General features: G+C 36.2%; 1 protein-coding gene across 1 annotated transcript in view; it reads right to left on the bottom strand.

Moving 5' to 3' along the window:
- The window catches only part of SH3YL1 (SH3 and SYLF domain containing 1), a 42,101-nt gene that overhangs the window by 17,040 nt on the left and 1,922 nt on the right, over positions 1 to 23,139 (bottom strand). Inside the window, exons 2-9 of the mRNA XM_042886588.1 lie at positions 15,188 to 15,298; positions 14,123 to 14,236; positions 13,612 to 13,676; positions 10,510 to 10,622; positions 8,381 to 8,509; positions 7,289 to 7,433; positions 5,933 to 6,002; positions 5,205 to 5,261 (exon numbers count right to left, since the gene is read on the bottom strand). Coding sequence (XP_042742522.1) covers positions 5,205 to 5,261; positions 5,933 to 6,002; positions 7,289 to 7,433; positions 8,381 to 8,509; positions 10,510 to 10,622; positions 13,612 to 13,676; positions 14,123 to 14,236; positions 15,188 to 15,298 — 804 coding nt within the window. The remainder of the gene's footprint in view (positions 1 to 5,204; positions 5,262 to 5,932; positions 6,003 to 7,288; positions 7,434 to 8,380; positions 8,510 to 10,509; positions 10,623 to 13,611; positions 13,677 to 14,122; positions 14,237 to 15,187; positions 15,299 to 23,139) is intronic.

The following is a 23,139-nucleotide window of genomic DNA, read 5'->3' as shown; positions in this document are numbered from 1 at the left end:
AATGTAGACACATCTAGAACGTTGTCACAGTTCCACTGCTTTATCTTCTTTCTGCATTTTAATGATATCATCCTACAGAGTAGGATGCACACAAAATGGCAAGATTTTAAGCGCGGTAGAAACTGAATTGTAGAGCAGGCATCCAAGTACAGTAGGTAAAACAGGAGGTCACAAAAAAAAAAATGATATGGTGCTCAGAGAGCTGCAGAACAGATTTTGCTAACTTTGTATCTCAGAAGCATTCTCTTAATTCTTAACTCATTTAATTTTTTTTTTGGCTTAATTAACATACGTGTAACTGGCCACAGAAAAGGCCATAATATGCAAACAAAACAAATAAATTTGTATACAGACCCTAAAACTTCCTTGTCAAAATATGCTTAAGGAGGCATGAAATTCTTTTTTAGAATTGTCACACCAATCAAATTTTCATAGACTGACTCAACCAGCCGGAATTCAGAGATTATTGAAATATACACTGAGATCACCCTGAAAATTACAGAGAATTGCAGCAGACCTGATTTCTGGAGAACTGTAAGAATGAAAAGCAGCACCTCTGAGAGGGATTTAGTAAATACAAACTGAGTTTGCCAAACTTCATGGTACCACCTACTCAGAAAGGATTGATACAGCCTCAACTGTTGTAACATGGATTAGCAGTAAACAAAAAGATGTAAATAAATTAATAAAAGGTAAGGGGTAGAGTTTGGTTTAAATTCATTATGCTCTTTAGAAGTCAAAATCCTACGGATCTCAGTGAGTTTACATCTCAGAATTTGCTATTTGTAGTACTATTTAAGATTTGAGATGAAAAAAGAACATGACTTAGCTCATCAATCTGTTTAGCAATCAGAAGAAAGATCAAGAAAGATCAAGAGGTGATTCGGTTAGAGCAGAATTTGTCTGAAAGGTAAACTCTCTGGGCAGGAAAGAGCTCTAGTGAATACAGCCACAATAAGCATCATAGATAGACATTTATTCAGCTCAAAAATCAAAAGAAGAGGGCGCATTTTCCCAAAGATAAAGTTAAAATTAAAAATATTTGGTTCAAGTACTTACGAAAGGGAAGAAAGCCCATGTGTCTGAGATAAATGTTAAAGAGCAGCAACAAAAATACAACCAACCAAACCAAACAAACAAAACCACCAGTTAACCAAATCTCAAACACTTAGGATACACGAGCACAAGTTTTCATGACTTTCTTAAGCAAATCATACAACTGTCATGAAGATGTACACAGTATAATTGCTGTTCCCTGATTATGATAAAGTAATTATTCTGTTACAAATGGAAGCACTTTTGTTAGTAGAAAAAATATATATTATTAAAGCACAGCAACAATAAACAATAATGTGTTCCTGAAAGGGAACACATTACTGAGCAGAGGCAGAACAAAATGCTAAGCAAGTATGCATTCAGAAGGTCAGAACTTGGATATGAACTATTTCATACTAACTTACGATGACTGCAAATGAACAGTGAAGGAACAATGTTTAGAAAACTTTTGTTGTTGCCTTAAGGAAAAAGAATAATACACTCATCCCAAGTCCTATCTCAATTCTGTCTCCTGATAGTTTCAGCATCTTGGCCAATTTAAGTGATTTTCTTCCATACACGTGAACCAGTCTTTGTTTCAGATTAGCTGAGATGAAGAAAAAGTGACAAAAATATTGACTTCTGATCCTGAATAAATTTCCTGTTATCATTTAGTTCTCACCAAAATTCCCTGCTTCTACCAGTTCAGTTGAAAAATGGCTGCACTGTTTTCAGAATTGTACAGTATTCAGCAATCTGGATGACAGCCAGATAAAGTAAAAAACCATTCATTTACAGTTTTGACTGCCTGCTGTTCTGTAGCATAAAGCCAAATAGAAATAATGAGAAAACAACACACTCTAAAAAGAATCTAACATCTAGGAGTAGGTATCATTCAAGTGTGACAAGCTAACAACTTTAAGTTTCTTTAAAAAAAAAAGTAATAGTAAAATAAATTTGTATCCTGATTCTACAATGCTCAAGTAGTCCCTTGAAGAGCCATGAGTCACTTAAATTACAGACCTGGTACAGAACTCTACAGAAACCTTCTATCCAGATAACCTAAGCTACATTTTGCTTATAAAACTTGGAAGGACCAGTCGGCTCTTTTATTATTTGTATGTAACATACATGGGACAAGCAGAAACATAAAGCTACAAGTCCCTTATGCTAGAAGGTAGGAGCAAAGAACTTTCATAGACATAAGGAAATTTAATTTAGCTGAACAGTTTTAAAACAAAACAAACCCACCGCAAACAATAAAAACAAAATAAAACCACACCTCTATTCTTCAACTACTGTAAAAACTTTACTCCACTGAATCACAATCTCAGCCATGTTTTTTTCCAGAATTGCAAGAGGTTTCTGCAAATTATTATTCCTCTTTAAATAAAATGTGTGATATTTCTGAGTGCATGGAAAATTTTAAAGTGTTTCTGAATCTTATTTTCCAGCTAAATGCATTAAGTATTATTGAGTTACATGAAAACACTCTACTTGAATCTCAGTCAAGTATCACACTATCAGTTTAGAAAAAACATGTTTTTCCATCTAGCATTGTTCTTGTGTTTGAAATAAGCAATGTAATACAACCTTTTTAGATAATTCAGAACTACATAAAATATAATTAAAAATGTCTCATCTGTAAGTCTAGCTCCCCTTTCACTTAATGAGATGGGTGAACGTTTCAGCCTTTCTTCTACTTTCATAACTGTTGAAAAGACAAAACTTCTAACAAGCACACTCTTCCTACCACCCTTTTCCCTAACCCCAAAAAAAGAAAAATGAAAAGGCACTTCCCTTAGTATGTTACAACACAGAAAAGTTTGTTGCTCATTATCAAAACCTAACCCTGAACTAGCCATTATTCCTACAATGAAGCTTCTTAAAGATTAGTCCCATGCACTCTTCCATTAGCCATCTAACAAGTGCATCATTTTTTTAATGTAATTATAAAGATGCAAGAAATGCTAAGTGTTGTTCCAGATCACTGTGGAACATCCATTGCAGCCACTGATCCTCCAATGAAGTCTGCATAGTAAAAGTTAGATCTGCTAGGCAGCATTATTAAAATCATCTGGACTACAAACAGGAAGAAACAGATTACTGACAGGCACCATGGCTTTAAGGAGGTTTTTACCCCATCACTCAGCATAAACACACCCTGTATTTCTGTAGGGAAAGGGACTGCAACTCTTTTCCAGACTCCCATCAATGTGCATTTGTACCAGATCTGGAGACTGGTGGCCCTGCCTGTGGCAAGGCATTGGAACCTGATGACCTTAGGGTCCCTTCCAACCCAAATCATTCTATAATTCTATGCATTTAAGGCTTTTGTATTAACAGACAGAGGAGAACTGACTTCTTCCTCGTTTTACCCTGTAGTAAGAACAATCCTTTATAGCCTATAGAAACATATATAATATAAAAATTGTAGATTCAGACACCACTTGAACTGTTACCAAAGAAATTAGAACCTGCAATGCAATGCAAAATAAGCCACATCTAGCTTGTAAGAAAAATGAAATTTACCGTAAGACATTTCTTGAAGAAAGTGCTTTCTACAGAAAATTCCACTTCCTCTTGTGCTCTTTAGAGATAGCTTTGTGAATTTTTAGAAATCCTTAGGAATCCTCAGTAACAAACTGAGTCAGTCTACATTTTGATTTCAAGTCATCTGTAAACTCATCAACTATGAGCTATGGAAGATTTTTACTTTCTCGCTTGTGTTGAATAGAACACTCTTTTTAATGTTTTAATGTAGCAAATCTAAGTTTGACCTTTTTCCCTGTTGCTGAAGAAACTTCTCAGTTGGTCAGGGTTTTATGAAAACTTGCAAATTTTAGCTGGCCAGAAGACCAATTTTTTTTTTTCTTTCTGGATGATAGCTGCTGAGTATTTCTTTCCTAGGAAAAACATCATTTTTTTTTTTTCCCAGGAAAAGCTTTACAGCACGACAGAAAATTTTTCTTCTCAGAAGGACTTTGGGGATTTGCAGAAATAAATCAATGGCTCAGCCTAAGTTCCTGCTTTGTTGGTCCCATCAACACATACACATACCCCAACAGCATGTATGGCGAAAAGATAACAGGGAAGGTTATGAAGACAATAACACATAATTGACCTCATTTTTAGTGAAAATCTGTAATTACATGAATTGAGAGATTAAAAATACAATTAAGATTTTGGCATTCACACAAGACAGGATAAGTACTGTGTTAAATGACAACAGTCTACCCGAATTAGACTCTTCTGTGATCAGTTATCAAGTTTGATTAAGTAAAAAGGAAATCGTTTCACTTTATTTTATATTGGTGTATGAAATATGTGAAGACGTCTACATATCCATACACACACATACATGTAATATAGAATGTCTTGGCCTTGGCTTTTATCCCAGCCAAAACCACAAAAACATTTATTTATTAACAGGACAATATATTGTATCAAGTAATTTGCCTCACTGACTCTCAAATAGCAGTCTTAGCTCTGTGAAAGATGGGATATTTGATGGGAGAGACCACTATGGCAGCTACATGAACATTACCAGCTCAATCATAACATTTTCCCTAATGAATCACAGGTTTCCAGTTGATGGGCCCCACAAGAGTTACACAGCAAATACTACAGAGTAAGATTCTCTGTTAGAGCTCAGACTGCTCCTGCTTTACAGTTAAGAAGGCTAAAACATGACAGCAACAACTAATAGATCTTTGGTATAATGCAGAGATATCTCACAAAAACCTCAAGGACTATAACTGCAAGAGAAATTATGTTTCTGCAAGCATAATCAGATACGATCTGTGGAAATGCTTAATTAAAACTGGAGTTATACTACCATGCATAAGAGTTTGGGCACAAGCTTATTAGATCAGCTTTCTTCTTCAGTACAGTTAGGTGGCAATGTAAAATAACTTTGCTGTTTTCAGTGCATTTTTCAAGGTCATTGAGTAAAACAAAATAGCTTTTGCTGTAAGACTTATTTTTGTTGGAACATAAAGCCAAGGAATAAGATACACATTAATGAAATATTTTCAGGAGCGCATATACAATGAAATATCATTTTAACTCATGGAGAATAAAGAAATGGGCAAATGTTGATAACGTCTTCCAAACTACTTTCAATACTTTCATACTGCACTAATAAAATATGTAAGCTCAGTACTTACTCAGAGAGGCATAATCACTTGGAAGTTCAGGATAAAGCTTGTTTGAGTTCTTTTTAGCTGAAAGATAAATTTAAGCAGCAACTTATACGATATATCAACATACATTGTTGTACTTCATACACTTGTTTTCTAATACATGTTCAATAGTTCCAAAATGACTGCAGTTATCTAAGGAGCGGTACAGGAGAAAGAAATAAGGGCTCTATCTTAAATCCTGTCTTACATCCACTGGAATAAATCAAGTTGGCAAGAGAAACTGCATACTGACTTGTATTCAGTGTGAATATAAAGGTAGACAAATTGTTAACAGAGTCAAAACTTTCCCCACTCAACTGTAAGAACTGCTTACTTAAAGACATGACAACCTAAAGGAGAACTAATATTTCAGAAACCAGTAGTTTCAAGAACCAGGACTTTTTACTTAAGAAACATCACTGAGCCAAGGGCCTTCTATCCATCTAATAAATAAGCATGCTTTGAACAATTATTTGCTTTTGTAACTAAACAAATATTACTTCTATAGAAAATATGTCACAGAGAAAAATTTGTTAATATAACACAAAGAAACAAAAAACTCTTTACTCTTCATTGCTCATGGCACTCGGAATGAACATAAAAAACATTATTATGTAGACATTTACTATTGCAATAACTTCATAACTTTAATTAGTCTTAACTTTCTACTTCTAGAAAGAGATAAATTAATCGTTATCAAAATATTCTCTAACCTGCTGGCGTTGGCCTAACAGAAGGTTTATGCGGTTCGGGTCTCGATGGTCTACCAGGTGGGTCATTTACCTAAGATGTACACATCTTTAAAACAAGTTTCGTCAAACCGGAAATAATTTTAACTTCATAGTCTACAAGTGCACTGAAGTTATACTGAAAATTTGCATCTCCACTGAAATTGTATTAACACTACAGTACACTATAGAACTAGTGAATACACATAACTACAGAGAAATTCACTGTGGGTTTTAAAAAGATGAAACTAAATGATTACATATCAGTATAACAGCTGAACAAATAATCTTCCATAGTTCTCAGTATTATTTTAAATGTGACTGAATGGAAGACAAAAGTAGAAAAACATGAAGATTATTCACATCAAACCTAGTATCACAGAATCACAGAATCACAGAATCACCCGGGTTGGAAGGGACCCCAAGGATCATGTACTTCCAACCCCCCTGCCTAGCAGGGCCACCAAACATACACATTCAGATCAGGTTGCCCAGGACCCCGTCCAACCTGGCCTTAAACACGTCCAAGGACGGGGCATCCACAACCTCCCTGGGCAGCCCGTTCCAGGGCCTAACCACTCTCCTAGTAAAGAACTTCCCCCTAACATCCAACCTAAATCTTCCCTCCTTCAACTTGGATCCATTTCCCCTAGTCCTGCTATTGTCAGCCCTTTTGAAGAGTTTACTCCCCTCCTGGGTGTAGGTTCCCTTCAGGTATTGATAGGCTGCAATGAGGTCACCCCGCAGCCTTCTCTTCTCCAGGCTGAACAAGCCCAACTCCCTCAGCCTGTCCTCATAGGGGAGGTGCTCCAGCCCCCTGATCATCTTAGTCGCCCTCCTCTGGACCCTTTCCAAAATCTCATAGTATGTATAGTTTCTCATAGTATCTCATAGTATGCCCATTATTTATTTGATTATGAATAGCTTGAAGAAACTTTAACATCATCTTCAGATTTGATCATGTACTGTTCTAAAAAGGCACATATATATTGTTCTTCTAGATGATACAAAGCCAAACCAACAACAATCTTGTCCACAAAAGCTCACCAGTAGAACACAGAAAAGTGTATTTGAATGGACACATTACACAGAAAGGTGTCCCTGTCCATATCAGGCTAGTTGCAACCAGATGGTCTTTAAAGTCCCTTTCTACCCAAAGCATTCTATGATTCTGTGATGATTCTGTGAATTGCTGGTTATGTGTTACATTCACAAGCATCCAACAGAGATCTTGTGAATGCCACAACACCAAGATTGCCATTACCCTTGACTGTAAACAGTTTACAAAGAGAAAAAAAATCTGTGAGAAGGAGTTGCACAAAACCTTCCTTCTTCCCTTACAGCTTTTCCTGGATTATTTCTCTGCTCTTCATTTTCATACACTTCAGTGAAGGATGCTAGAGTTTCATAAAGATCTTCTGCTTGAGCAGGAAAAGGAACATCACCCAACAGGATGGCACTAGCACGTATATCTTGCCCATAGAACCTGGTATCAAAGAAAAGATGTCAGGGATTTGATCACCATTGTATTTCAGTGTCTAGATAAGTCCAGCTTCTGAAAGTGTTTCCTCTCCAGACTTCTCCTACTGACCAGCTATTTTAAAGTGGCATAACTAGTGATAAATTTTGAATGATGAATAACTGCAACCAACTTGGATGCCTACCACCACTTTATTTGAAAATGTCATTCACCAGTTATATTTTGTTACTGGTCACACTGCATGCATCAGCCAGACCATTTGAAAACCAATCACACAATAGACTAAAGAAATACACATTAATTCTACAAAATGTTTTAACAGATTCCTTAATGATGCATTGGAATGGCAATTTTATGACAGGAGATATCTGGAAGTAGCTGATATGCTGTCATTAAAAATCATAGTAGTTTTGCATATATTAGCAGAACTAAAGTTTTTATAAATATAGAACATACAATACAATAGACATCTCACAGTTACTGTATTTTAACTCTTGAAATTATTTGGTTGACATTTTAGGATCTGCAGCATAGTAAAATCATTACAAATATTTCCTCCTACTCATATGCACCTTAAGTACTTTAAATTTAATAAGCTGCACATCAGAAGTAGCACTTCAAAAATTGTTCTCTCAAATTCAGTGATATCTAAAACATACTTTTTTTTGTTTGTTTAGCTGGTTTGTTTCAAGTCACTTTAAAGGATGTTTTTTATTATACAGTAAATATCTCTACAACTATATTCTAAAACACTGAGTCTCTTAACATTTAGCTTCTAAATATGTACTTAGACAATACCTATTATGTAAATTGAAGAAACCCTTGCCATTGAAGAAACCCTGAATTCAGCATGGAACATTCTCACAACACATTCTGTTTTTACAATTGAACATATCCCACTTCATTGCACCACTGTTCCTTTATTGAATCCTCTAGATTCAGAGAGAACTTACTTGCGATTGGTTTCTTTCCTTTCAATTAAACAGGTTCCTTCCAGAGATACACCTGCAAACAGTCCTCGAGATTTGCAATATGTATACACAGCAGCCGAGCTTCTCAGTGCAACATCCCCTTCTAAATTTCTGGAAAGAAAAAAAAAAAAAAAACTTCATAGTCTTCAATATGGCTTCACAACATAATGACTGTTTACATGGGTAGACAGTAATCGGACAAGGGGAAATGTTTTCAAACTAAGATGGAGGAGGTTTAGGTTAGATCTTAGGAAGAAGTTTTTCACCCAGAGGGTGGTGACACACTGGAACAGGCTGCCCAAGGAGGCTATGGATGTTCCATCCGTAATGGCACTCAAAGCCAGGCTGGATGTGGCTCTGGGCAGCCTCCTCTAGTGGTTGACAGCCCTGCACATAGCAGGTGCAGAGCATTTTAAGTTTGAAGACACTTCAGGTAGTTACACAGTGCAAATTTCCGCTCAAAGCAGGTATAACATCAAATTAAGATCAGTTTACTCTGGGTCTTGCATAGCCAGTTTTTAAATACTCCATATATACACCAGGCAACCTATTTCAGTGCTCAATCACTCTCACAGATATTTTTTCCCCCCTCAGATCCACTTAGAACCTCTCTTGCTTCAGTTAGACAATACTATCTTTCATTATCCTGCCAGGCACCTCAGTAAAGAGCAGAAAATTGGTCTTGATAATTCCCCTGGTGGTAATACAGCCTCTTAGAAGGCTGCAGCTAGGTGTCTCAAAGGCTTCTTTCCTCCAGATTAAATATGCGAAGCTTCCCTAGCCTCACAGTTCACATTCTCCATGTCTGCTGCCATCTCAGTATCTCTTCATTGGAAGCACTCAGGGTTAGACATCTTTCTTGTACTGCAGGGCTAAAATCAGATATTCTAGGCACAAGCTACGAACAACCAGCTAAAGGGGAGTAATCACTTTCCTTATCTTCTGATTACAGTTCTGTTGATGCAGCTCCCCATGCTGTTAGACATCTTGCACTGTTGACTTAGCCTACAGTCTACCAGGATACCAGTAGGTTGGCTGCTCAGTCTGGCAGGCCCCATCTACACAACTGCTGAGGATTCACTCACATAAGGTGAGTCTTGTTTAATTTCATGAGGTTTCCTGATGTAATTTTCCTCTGTATACTCTATGTCCATCACTTTGTATACAGGACAGCATACCAAATACCCTGCAATGCAGGTAACACTCACTGCCCTCCTTTGGTTCACATATTTATCTCACCAGAGGAACAAGCATCATCCTTTTTTTTCTTAGAAGAGATGACAAAACATCAGCAAAACTTTCATCATAAAAACAAAGGTATAAGGAGGGACATATTCCAAGAGAAGAAGCTGAGGAATTGGGCTTGGTTAGACAGGGAAAGAGAAGTCTTAGGAGGGGACCTATCAGCAGCCTTCCAATTAAGGTAATTAAGAATATGATGTCAGGCTCTTCAAGTGGTGCATGGTGGAGGGATGTAACTTTTCACTGAGTAGTGGAATATATTGCCCATTGCCTATGGCTAGGCAGAGGTTTTTGTGATCCATTTGGAATAAAGGCGTGAGCAACCTGATCTGCAGTCATAACAAACCTTGCTTTGAGCAGGAGGCTGGAGTAGAGATCTCCAGAGGTCCCTTCCAAATTAAATTATTCTGTGATTATATCAACTCGTCCTTCAAAGTAGGGTGGCTTAATCACTTAAGCTTTAAAAGTAATTACTTTGTGTATTTCTTTTACTTATTGCCAGGCAGATCTCTGGTAACAAAACACAGGCCCATAGATAAGTGAAAATAATAGTTTGCTATAGTACATTTGCTCTTTATTGAGCCCAGTCAAGCAATGCTTTAAAAAACAAGAGTAAACCTTCCTTCCACCAATAGATGCCTTTATCATGGAACAACAACAACAACAACAAAAAGACAAAGCAACAAGTAACTAAAACACTGTAACACTATATAACACTACGGAAACAATAAGGTCCAGTCAACATACAGGTTTGCAAAGATTATTTTCTAAGGTATTAGAGAAATTCACGCAAATGTTTATAAAGCTTAAGAAAAAAATATCTTCTATATTTAAATCTCATCCATATTACAATAAGATTTTACTCTCACCTTCCCAGAGGTCCAATTGCCACAGTCAGATTACCTCCAAGTGTAAGATTCCCTCCTTTGGCAAAAGCTTCTACTGCTCTCTCATGATTCAATATTATTACTAAGTCTGAAACCTATAAAAACATCAAACAAAAGTACCATGCTTTTTAAGAAGAAAGTCTGAACTGCATGGGAGCAAAATCTGCTTGGTGGGCAAGTAGGCAGTAGCATCGAAGAAATTTCCTCCCCCATATGAAAAACTAGCTCCAAATGTATCAAGGTTTTAATTCAATCTAGAATCTGTCATCCTCTCAGATAATTACTTCCATTCTTGCAAATAATCCTTTTGGAATAATTTTCTGAATGAAATTAATTCTTTTTTCTACAAGATGTTTGGAAGCTAAAAATCCTGTTCCACAGTTTTTTACTCAATGCAATAAACACAGTTATATTAGAAACACTATTTTGATTTAAAATTTCCTAATCAACAATTTTTAATTTTATAAAGCTTTTGCAAATAATTTTGAAGGCATTTTCAGAATTGAAGAGACATCAGATTAAGAAAATCCATAGTAATTAATGGTAACAGCAAGAAAAAACAGTAAACAAAAATTGCTTGTCTGTCAAAGAATAATACAAAAAAATCCAACAGAACAACAGAAAGGATACTGCTTTTCCTATAATTGACAAAACTGTATTTTCTTGACAGAAAATTGGCATTCTGTAAGACTTCAACTTATGAGATGTAGCCAGTTTCTTCCAGAAACTATTGAGGGAAATAGTTGGAGAGAAAAGGTATTTTTGAAAGACACAAATGCAAAATATAAGAAAAAAAGACGAATGTTTTTTAAACACCGTCTGGATTATGATACAAAATGCAGAAAAACTTCAACTACAACCCAGTAGATGCTTTTTTTGCCACCAGTACCGTAAAACTAAAGCTCTCTTCATAAGTTTCAATAGAACGATCCTATCATTTTTTTTAAGAGAAAAAAAAGTCAAGTCTTTTCTTGTAAAGATCATGGCATCATAACTGAAAGCTCGTCAAACACACAGGTATTAAAAAAAAAAAGACAGGTGAATTTGATGTTAAAGCCAGTACAGCAGAGTGTTTCAGAGTTCAATAAAATAGACTGTTATGTTGTTGACTTTTTTTCAACTTACCCCAAATTCCAAACAGTGACAGCAGGAAATACAAGAGGAAATATCAGATCATTTGCAAAACAGTGCTAGCCATGAGTATTAAACACAGTGTAAGAGAGGCCTTTGTTATTAACCTCTCATAACCTCCATCCCATCCCATACAAAAGGTCTGACATTAACAGTTTTTTAACCATCCAGTGATGTAGAGAGAACACAATTCAGGGGTGCTGCCATCTCTTTTTACCCATAAAGATGATGAATTCATAGCTAAAGCTAAATGAATTAATTGTGAGAAAGACCTCTAAGGAAAACATTTTAAAATTTTAAAACAGATTTTCAATTTGAAGTACCAAACATTTTCACTTGGAAAACCATTATGCTAGTACCACAACTAGAGAAATCTGTGACTTCCTTCTTATTGTTAAAAGCCACCCGTAAGTATAAACGCGACTATGTTAACTACAGTTTCTCCTGTATGAATAAAACGCAAGCAATTTCTACAAGGTTTAAGCTTTTAAACTGCTAAAACATTGCTGAAATTGGAATCAGGGCTCCTAAGCAGTTCAGCTATTTATCTTCTAAATTTCTCCTCTAACTTTATGCTTTAAAAGTAAGGAAACACTATTTTGTAAACCAAGTGACTACAAACGAAGCGCATAATGCTCAGAAAAAAAAACAAAAACAAAGCAAAACATATTCTCCTGGAAATATCTTGTGCATTTAAATCTTTTTAGTAAATATCAGTAGTAAATGGTTATATTATCTAATACACCACATGGAGATAATTACAGGAAAACTTTCACAGGTTAATCAAGGCATCTAATGAGTCTGTTTCACTGTCACTAGAGGAAAAAATACAAAATAAATACAAAATAATACAAAATAAAAATCTCCTGGGGCACATCAAATAATATTTTGCAATGTGTTCCAAATTTGTAGTCAAGAAAAACAAAGAAAAACCCTTGCAAAAATTATTCATTTTGTATTCAAAGCATCTTTTAAAAAGTGCACCATAATAATATCTGAGATCACATACTGAACTATGAGGATATAAAAAAATACTCAGTTACTCATTATATGAGTACCAGGTGACCAGCTGACAGGAGAGGGATAACTGCAGGACACACTCAGTCTACATCCAAACCAATTTTGCATGGATTCTTCAGAAGAAGAGCAGAATTCTCAAAGCAAAAGATCTTGTTGGCAGTACACTATTACATTTGATTTTATTTAGGAATCAGTGGAAGAGAAGCTAAACAAAGAAAATGGAAGAATAGGACTAGAAACCAGGGCAGGAAAGAGGAAGACATGGCAATAAATAATGGTGAACAAGCTGCAAGACAAAAGCAGCAGCAGTGGATGATCAGAGTTCAGATCAACAGGGCTCCTCCTTGGATGTGCTGAAAATTCCTCATTTAACTGTTTCTTCTGGATGGAAAATCTTTTATTTTCTGTAGCGAGCTTCCAGAGTAAGTACCATCAGTTTTGGTGCTGCTCTTACACTGAAGGTTGAAGTCAAGAATCACAGTTTGAATAAGGAATGCACGAAGTATAGTGGCATTCTATACCTTCAGTTACTTTCACTGTTTATTGCTAGATGGAGTCCTTGTGCTCAACAAAGCATTTGATAAACTATTAAATATAGTATACTTTTAGTTAATTCTGTCTTACATAGGAACTCTGACTTGAATTTTCTCCGTAAGTGAAGATTTCTGTCTTCTCTAAGAAATCAATGAAACAGCCATTAAATCACTTATTTTCATTTAAATCTCTCCAAACAATTAGATTAACAGGATTAAAACTCCACATTCTGTTTGGATTGTATATGTGAACTTTAAAAAAGTGTTTTTTTTTTTTCTTTCGTCTTCTCTGAAAAACAAATCTCACCATCTCACCAGCATTTACATCTTTAATTGCTTGGGGAAAAAAAAAAAAAAAGAAAAAAAAAAATCAACAAGTACTTTAAATGCAAAATTATACCTCAATTCCAATTTCAAAACCACCACCAACGCCAGCAATTCCTATTGCAGAAGGAGCAGACCAGGCTGTCAAACAAAACAAAAATTACAAAAGCATTACCACAGATTACAAGAAATGCTCATCTAATTATTACAGTTCCAAATCACTTGCAATTACCTAAAACTATGTTCATAACAACTACAATGCAATCATATAAAGACACTAGTTTATCCCAGTAAAAAGAATCCACGACACACAAATCCTCATTTAAACAAATCTGTATGTTACAAATTATTTGGCATACACTGTCCATTACTGGCTATAATTCATTTTCCTCATGAGTTTCAAACTATAAGTTTTTATATTTCATCCTTTTCTACAAAGATACTGAGAACATTCAGTAAAAAGCAGGTATAAAATTCTGAAAACAGCTTTCCAATCAGACATTTTCATATGCATACACGCGTGTGTGTGTATGTATTTTAAAGCTTTTAATTCTCCCATGAAGTACAAAGGGAAAACATCTACTTACTGCCATTAGGAAGACGAGCTAATACAATTCCACTTCCACCTCGAGCAGTCACCAAAAATCCAGCTTTGATAACAGACAAAACTGCAAGGCCTTTGGCTTTAGCTATCACATGGGCTGAAACAGCAAAATCATTTATTCAAAAGGTTCAAAGGAAAGGGAAAATAAAATTCTGCGTTTCACAAATTTGAACACACAGAAGTCAAATAATTATAGCAAAAGCTTAAAGAAAACTGAACTAATAATGACATCTCCACTCCATAGTCAACTACAAAGCTAGGTGCATTGATCTACACTTCCACAACTGCTCTAGTTAATCTAGTTAGCTCATACAAAATTAGCTTGCTTATTGCCATGAATACTGTGTGTGAGGACCCTTAGTAAGACAATCAGGCAGTAAATAGTTGACATTCGTGACTCTACCGATTTTTGGAGGACTGAAGTCTGAATTTAAATCACAGTGACACACATCAGCCTAATCAGTTTACATCATTAGACAGTGCTTTTGTCAAGTAAAATGTCATCATCCTGAAAGTCTTAATACAGACCTTCTGGAACATAATAGATATAAATTCAAAGCCACAGCTACCAATACCTAGGCAAAACAGAGAATAACAATTGCAAAAATAAGGAAGACAGAAGCATGTAAGACTGTCTAACCATTATCAAAGTAGAAATGCACCCTGATCTCTTTCATTCAACTTATTTTTGTCTAGGTAATTCCAATAAACAAAAAATATTCAAAATCTACAACTACTATTCAAAGTTCTCCTTACAAACGGACATTCACACGGTGAATGAGAGACATTACAGCCCAGAGAGAGGCCTTCCTGTGCAGATAGCCTTCCTGTGTCTATAAACATGCAAAAGATTTCACTCAGTAAGCAGTGTCTGCCTATAACCAAGCAAACTGAACAGCTTTACTTGCAAAATATTTTCAGAGAAGTTACAACAGTCCAATTCTCCACTCCTTTCTGAGTTAACACTCAGTGAAAACAGAGGGCATAAATAAAGAGATGAGGGGAGAACTGGAGGTTTTAGTTGAATCATAACATTTCCTTTACTCACGAGGTATGATTTTATCAGGTCCATTTCTGGAAGTTATTTCTGTAAATTCTCGTAATATTTTAGCTGCCTTTTTAGCTTCTGACTTCAAGTTGGAAGGTATAGGGTTATTCACTGTAAAACACGAAACAAATAACTATAATCAGTTCAGGACAGCACAAAAATAAACCAGTGTAACTCTATGGGAAATGTGGACCATTTCAGACCAGAGGACTTCCTCTAGCAATCTAATTTCTGTTGAAGCGTTTTGCCATCTGGAGGTATCAATACCCACCACCTGCAAGTTTATCAGCAACAAGGTTTTCCAGTAACATATCCATGTAATGTTGGACCAAAGACCCATCTAGTATCATGCCTCATCTCTGAAAAGAACTTGCTAGAATAGCACAACAAAATTCCACTGTTCTTCAATTCAAAAAAGCATAAAAAAGAAAATTAAACAACTCTGTAGAAAAGCAACTAGCAGTCAACAGTGATCTAGTTTTTTTCACTTGGTATTCCCCAACATTCACTCACCTCCTCACTCTGGGTGACATTCCCACTCAAAGCTATGGAGGTGAAAAGACTAAATACATTTTGAGATTAAGTCAGTGAAACCTGGAGAACAAGTCTGCTCCTATTAAGTGAAGCACTCAGTGGCAAGTTGGCAGTCTTTCCTGACTAGAAAATGAACTGCTTATCTACTATGACAATAATAAAATAATAATTAAATTATTTGCAATATGTTTTTATTTAGTTCTGTGATATGTTTTTAAATAGTGCTTCCACTGTTCTAACCGTGTGGGGGCAATTTGAGAACAGGCTTTGAGATTGCTGAAAAAAACCATCCACTGTTTTTGTCTATCTGTAGATCCATTTTCAGATGGAACTACATAAATACATTCCCTGCAAATTTTCAAATGGAATGCACAGGGTTGCAATCAGACATTCAACTAAAAAATTTGATCATGTTACTTTCCTAGGCTTTTATAAGCCCTCTTTTACCACAAAAAAACATCCCTTGGTTCACAATGACAGAGATTTTGACAGCTGAGATTCTGAAGTAACTTGCTCTGCAAAACCTTGTAGCAACACCTGATTTTGGTGAAAATTGAGAGTTTTAAGGTACAGAAATCACCACAATGCTGTGCAAAAATAGCACTCTCTGGGAATATAGGGAAACAGATGCATGGAATGCAACAGACTATTCTGCACTGTGATAGCAGATGGAAGACATGCAAATCTCGTCTTCTAACCTCTTCTGTTTGTATTCAGAAAGTTAGGACAAAGGTGCAGTCTTCATGTGCTGAGGGACACAAAGTGAAGGTCTAAACCCTAAGAACCTAGGACGTTCAGAAAAAAACAGTCGAACGTGCAGTTCTCTCAGGATGCTATGGCACTGAAAGCCTATGCCTATGTTTGCAGGAGTTGAGCACGATTGCGTCTTCCCTGGCTCACCTGGCTGGAACCGGCTGTACCGACCACAGCAAGAGAGTGCAGCTCAGCCTCAGCAAAATGTAAAAGGATAATTGCTTTTGGTAGATCAACAAACTAGATTAAAGCAAATGTCTCCATTACTTCTGCTGTTTGCACCTGACATTACAATTTCAAGGGCAGAGGTGAAATAGTACAAGCATGTTGTAAGAGAAAAACAGGATTTTTGATTTTGTAGAAAGAAAACAGAGTCAGTTATGAAAAGCATATTACACCACCATTCCTCCTATGAAATAAAAAATAACAATTTTTGCATACTGTAAGTTATAATTCATAAGTAACGTTGCAGTACAGTGCATGTCCATTTGAATAATCAGGTGAACACTTCTGCATGTGGTGCATTTTTTTTTTAAGTTCAGAGATCTTGATTTTACTTAATCTTCATAAGATACACATTACATTTCATGGTATTTTAATCTTATTCAACAACAAAAATTAAATAGAGACGTGCTTCATTTTAACAGTGGTAAAATGGACAGTTGCATGTGTGGCCATGTAGGACTCTTAGCAAAGTCATCAAGCTTTTATGACACTAACGTGTGTGCACTGACATCTGGAAAAGAAAAACCTGATGAAGCAAAAGCAAGCAATATCTAGCTTTTAGACTGTAGGGAAATAAAAATAACTTCTTTGCTCCATTTACAGTTCTTTATACACATTCACTCCATCACTTTCTCTCTGGCCAATCTTAGATTTTGTAGGAACATCTCCAGTCTGTTTCTTGTTACTTCTATGAGGGAAAAAAAAACACCAAACACACTCATATTTCAAACATATTAGAAGAGAAATATTTCTCTTTAATCCTCCCCCATGCACCTCTATTGACAAGAAACAGGATGTCCTCAGATCTAAAAGTCTGCAAATGAAAGTTTAAAAAAGAAGAAAAAAAATCACTTCCAGTTTTCCACACAGTTTCAGATTCAGAATTGCTTCAGAGAGATATTACGGTTACCAGAAAAAAGTGTTCATGTTCATATAGGAGTTACTATTAGTTATTATTTAATTGAAGACTATCTGAAGCTGAACTTCATGAGCCAGCAAAAGTAATACTGCTACTACCTCACTGTCTCGTCAATTTATCCAGTCAAATCCTGTAACAGTAAGTACAAGAATGAACTTTATTCCCACTCTCAAAAAAACAAGAGAACCATCACTGTCCGCCTATACATTTGTTGCATACATCGATATTGCTTCTGCAACCTCTGAGTATCTACAACAATTCAAGCACGCATCATTCTTTGCTTTTTTCTGCCTTGCTACAGACTGGAGTAACACAGGACTATTTTTCTGGACAGAGAAATATCAGGAGGGTTTAAAAACATTCAGCCAGAACTGTGCCCATGGAGTCAGCATAATGCACTGTTAGAAGTGGCCTGAGGGACTCCTAGATCACACTAGAGTCCGAGAGGAAGAAAGGAAAAGGATGAACTTGCTGTCAGCTGAAGAGCTGGATCTTACAGAGGAGGACTATAAATGAGATGATTTACATCCAGACTTTAATTTGGACATTGGGAGATACAAAATTTAAAGGACTTTTCTTTTGGCAAGGAAGCAAAGCACAGAAAAGTTTTAATCAATAAGCCAGCTTATTAAACGCTTTCAGTGCTTAAAACCCAGAGTTAGTCAGAGTGACCCTTGGATCTGAAGGAAATGATGACTTCTTTAAAAAGACGACCAATAAATCCACACCCTGACCTTAACTATGGATAATATGATGCTTGACTAAGTGTGGCTGGACTCCTGTTTTGATAAAGTTGCTCATACCAGGCTGCAGTGCCACAGCCAAAGAACGCTGGGGGAAGAAGGAGAACTGGCTCTCCCTCTTAGGCTACGACACACTCAAAATTTTGTTGATAGAATTCAAGACAAAATACAGGCATGGACAACAATTAACCTACAAAACATTATGTTTAATGGTTAAATATATAGCGTAGATGAGGCCTCATTCTTACAGTCTATTAGTTTTATTAATATTTGTCCAAGTGTTTCTCATTAAAAAACAAAACAAAACCAAAACAACAGCACAACAAATAAGTGGAAAATCACACAAAGACAATCCAAAGATAGCTCTTTACTATGTGGAAGTTTGTACTATAGAATACTTTGTTTGCCCCCAAATATAACTGAAATTCCATGACTACAGGCTACAGTGAAAGTCAGGAATAAAATCGTGATTCCACTGATTTTAATTGCTGAGTAAATAGTCAGAACCATAACTGGGATTTCTGTGACATCAAAAATAAGTAAAATTTCTGTTCATTCAGCTGCTCTCTTCCTTCTCAAACTTACATTATGATATGAATAGTAAAATTCTTAAAACCTAAACACTGCAATACTTCGTTGGAAGACAGAAGTTATAGAAATATGTGCTCTTTATTACAAGTACTGTATAAATATTTAGAAGCAAGCAGAAGCTCCATGCTCAGTTCATCCCACAGTAACATAAGGAATAATACTGTACCGCTGTCCCCCCTATTGGCTTTAAGGATGCATACATAATTGTCTGCTTTGTATTCACCCAATGCTCAGGAAAGAGGTAACGAGAAGCAATAAGACAGTAATATCTATCAGGAGGATACAGTGAGTGATGGATTCAGAATGCCGTGACCAGCAAATGCTCAGCTGGGAGCAGGCTTCATTTACACTGCTGCTTGTTGTTGAGGGGAGAAGATACTGAGCATATGTGAGTCAGCAACACAAACCTCATGGGGGAATATCGCACCAAAACTGATTAACTGCTTAATTTGTAAGCTGATGAGACAAGTGCGTCAGCCTCTAATTTACATTCTGACTAACAGTAATAATGTGTTGGCTGAACATTTGGTGAAATTATGTGAGCAAGGTGTAATAAGGAATAAATAAAGTCTTTTTACTTAAAAGCTAGAACTAATTCTGATATAATCAAAATTCTGCTGAATATGAACAGATGAAATAAAGCTTGGAGGCATTATAAGAACCTGAACATCAAAAATACAGTTTCAAAGAAGACTGATGACAAAATGGAGACAAAGACTAGCATGCATATTTCACATATGCATTGTGCATGTATATATGAGTTTTGAAGTACTTTTGCAGAAGTAGTTTTTACATTTTTATTACAACGAGAAAAAAAATAATGGCAAACACCTTGCACAAGTCTAGGGCAGCAATTCAGTCTTTACTTTTGCTTCACTAAGAAGTTCAAAAACAGCAAAACATTAAAGTGCAGCTAATTTGCATACAGCAAGGTTACAGCAGTAGCATCAACTTCCAAAAGCAAGTATGAACAAAGAATGATTGAAAGCATTCATAAACACGAGAACTAACATAATCAAGAACAGTTAAAGACAAACACTTTATGGGATTGAGAAACCTGAAAATCAAGACCAGTGACCTTTTCCAGTGCTGGAGAAGAGCCTAAGCAAGAGATTTCAACTCAGTGTTACAATTAGAAAGATGTAATTTTGGTTTCATAAACATGAAACATCATGATACTGTGGCAGCCTGCTCCAGTCCTGTGGGATCCATCTGGTAGTGGAAATCCTTCAGCAGCATGCAAGACATGCACTGTATTCATTTTGCCTAACCCAAGAAGAAGTGAGTTAGACTTAGAGCAGCAGCCAATTAGCAAGTATTAATCAGCAGATTATAAAGTGCATCTCTGTCCAGTCTCCCTTTATTTAATACTTCCAGCACTGAAAGCCAACAATTGACAGTAAAGATTAGATAGATGTCAAAAAAATATCTGTGAAGTTCAAGGAAATGTTGGTAGAAACTGAAAAAGAACCTGTAGGAAAAGGATGGAATACAACAGAGGTAATAATTACCACCTTCAGCTGGGACCCACTGTGCTCCAGCTGTCAGCACCTGAGCTCCATGCTTCTTATTTTGAAGCCAAGAAGGACAGGCAGTTACTGCTTCCATGAGACTTCAAAGTGCATGAGAGAGAAATGCCAGAGAACTTACATATCCTACTGCAAAGCACTGCTGGTATGGCAGAAGGATTCTAAGGAAGCAGTCCCAGGGAGAAAGTAGCAATCAGCGACAGTGAAGATCTTACCAATTGAGTATGTTGCAGAATTTTCCAGATGCCTCTGACAGAACAGTAAAGGAGATAACGTATGACAGAAAACACATCGTGTAAGGCAATGAAAACAAAGCTGGAGAAAACAGACTATGTACAATGAAGCCTTTCTATTGATCCCATGCATTTGTATCACATTCTTTACCATTTGGATTCATACAGCGCTGTATGAAACCTCACCAAGCTTGGTACAAATGCTTTGTGCTCAGGCAGAGTACCAGTATGCCAGCAGGAACCAGGCAGCCTTGCAGAGCAGCAGCTGAACAGGACTAAGACTGGAAGACTCTAATGTGCACCTTCACAGCTGTGAGAGGTTTCGTACAATCACATTTAATGTAAATAATCTTTCTCCCCTCCCCATGCTGGATAGGTAGAAGTATTTATATGTGTTAATTACGTCAGTGTGAGTAGTGTCATACAGGGAGCCCAAAATACAAGGTTTTCAGTTTGAAATCCCTGCTAGCATTGACAAGTCTTTTCAGACTTCGCTATCAGTTATGTACGTACTCCAACAGCACAGGAGATCAATGTTTTTTCATATGGAATCTTCACTTTGTTAATGCTAGAAAAACGCATACACATAAATAAAACATTCACTTTCACCGTGTGCATATTTTTGATTACCACTCTCAAAGCGAAAAGGACTTAACTGATCCAAATAGGAAGTGTAACAGTTGGTAATTTTATGGGTTCTCAGCCCTCAACCTCACTTTGAATTAATTATTTCCTTGAGAAAGGAAAATCTATGAGATCAAACAACTTAGGGGAAAAAAAAAAAGACGTGTAGCAAGTTGTATTTATCAAAAGCATTTGAAGAGTTTGGTCCCCAGCAGTTTTTTTGTTTGTTTGTTTTTGTTTGTTTTTTTACTGAAGTCACTTCGAAGTATTCCTAATTCCTTTCAACTCCTAAAGGGATGAACTTCCTGCTGCGAGTTGGGATTTACGTGATTAATATGATGATAGTGACATAGCTGAATAAGGCGCTTTAAAGAAAGATGTGTTTACTCTGTATATGTAAGATGTTTTAATTAGATTATGGTTCCTTTAAGGAACTGAGGTATGTGGATACAGTCATTAACTGCCAGAGGCACAGGTGAGTCAGATGACTTCTTCTGTGAAGCATACAAAACAGCTGGTCACCTGCATGGGAGGCACAGCAAAGGAACAGCTGTAGCTAAAGCCTTCAAAAATCCCCCTTAGAAATGGCAAAGATGCTAAAATCCTAACTTCAGCTGAGTTGTAATCTTGGCACCAGGAGAAAAACATAAATGCAAAGGGCAGGGGGAAGAAATCAACACACCTACCAATAAACTCACATATTATTCTCTCGCAAGTAATACAGGTCTCACTACATTTGAAAAGGTTATTTCTAGTAAACATAATCAATACAAAAGCTCTCTAAGTTGCTAAGTGGTATTCAATGTGTTCCTAAAAATGGGAAATTGGAACAAAGATAACCAATTACAGTATGCTACTTCAAGTTTGTAGTTTGGATATGCGTGATGATCTTGACCCAGCATTTTAAAAACAAAATAGATTTAATGTTTCAAGGCAAGCAGAAAATACAAGGGGGAAAATGAAAGGAAAAACAAAACAAAACAAAAATCAGCGTGACAACTGCTAATTAGGTTTGTCAGGATGTTTAAAAACAACAAAGAATGAGACCTATTTCTCATCTCAGGAGCAGAAGAAAGCTATGCTGCTAGGAGAGTTTATGTTCCACGACATGGTTTTAGCAGAGTAAATGCTTAGATGTGAAATATGAGACAATGCTATCCAGACATACATACCATTGGAATAGAAAGAAAATGCACAGTATGTATATAGTACAGAGTTTGTATAAATTATCATCTTCTATAAATCACCTCTGTCCATAGTGGTATGTCTCAGCATAATAGTTTAGGATTGATGTTAGGCTAATAAAGTATCCATCAACAGTAGAAAACCCACCCTTTTTAGTGTCACTGAACACATTATACTCATTCAAACTTAGCATCAATAACTATCATCGATTTTAGTCACTGAAGTTGGAGACATTGTATGAGAACTACAACACCAAGTCAACACCAAGATTTTCAGTTTAGGATACCCAGAAGGATCAGGCATTGGAAAAAGCCAGAAAAAGAATTATGCTCCATCTAAAGTGTTAAATGTCAGTCACACACATATGAAACAATTCTTCTATCCTCAAATCCTTAAAACAGCCAAAGACAAGAACAGACTCACCTTTCAGATGGTAAAGAAACAATAGTTTATACCAAAACAGTAAAAAATCTGTATTTTCAAGAATATTGAGGCAGTGGAATACTCTACAACAAGCACCAAAGGTAGTTACCTTGAGGGTTCTCTAAGACTAAAAAGTGAACTCTTCTAAGAATTTGTGCAACAAGAATGGCAGGCTTTTGCGCAAAACATCACT

Source organism: Lagopus leucura, unplaced genomic scaffold, assembly GCF_019238085.1.
Source record: "Lagopus leucura isolate 7727_CA_CO unplaced genomic scaffold, USGS_WTPT01 Super-Scaffold_73, whole genome shotgun sequence".
NCBI classification, from domain to species: domain Eukaryota; kingdom Metazoa; phylum Chordata; class Aves; order Galliformes; family Phasianidae; genus Lagopus; species Lagopus leucura.
This window is presented reverse-complemented; position numbering and strand designations above follow the sequence as displayed.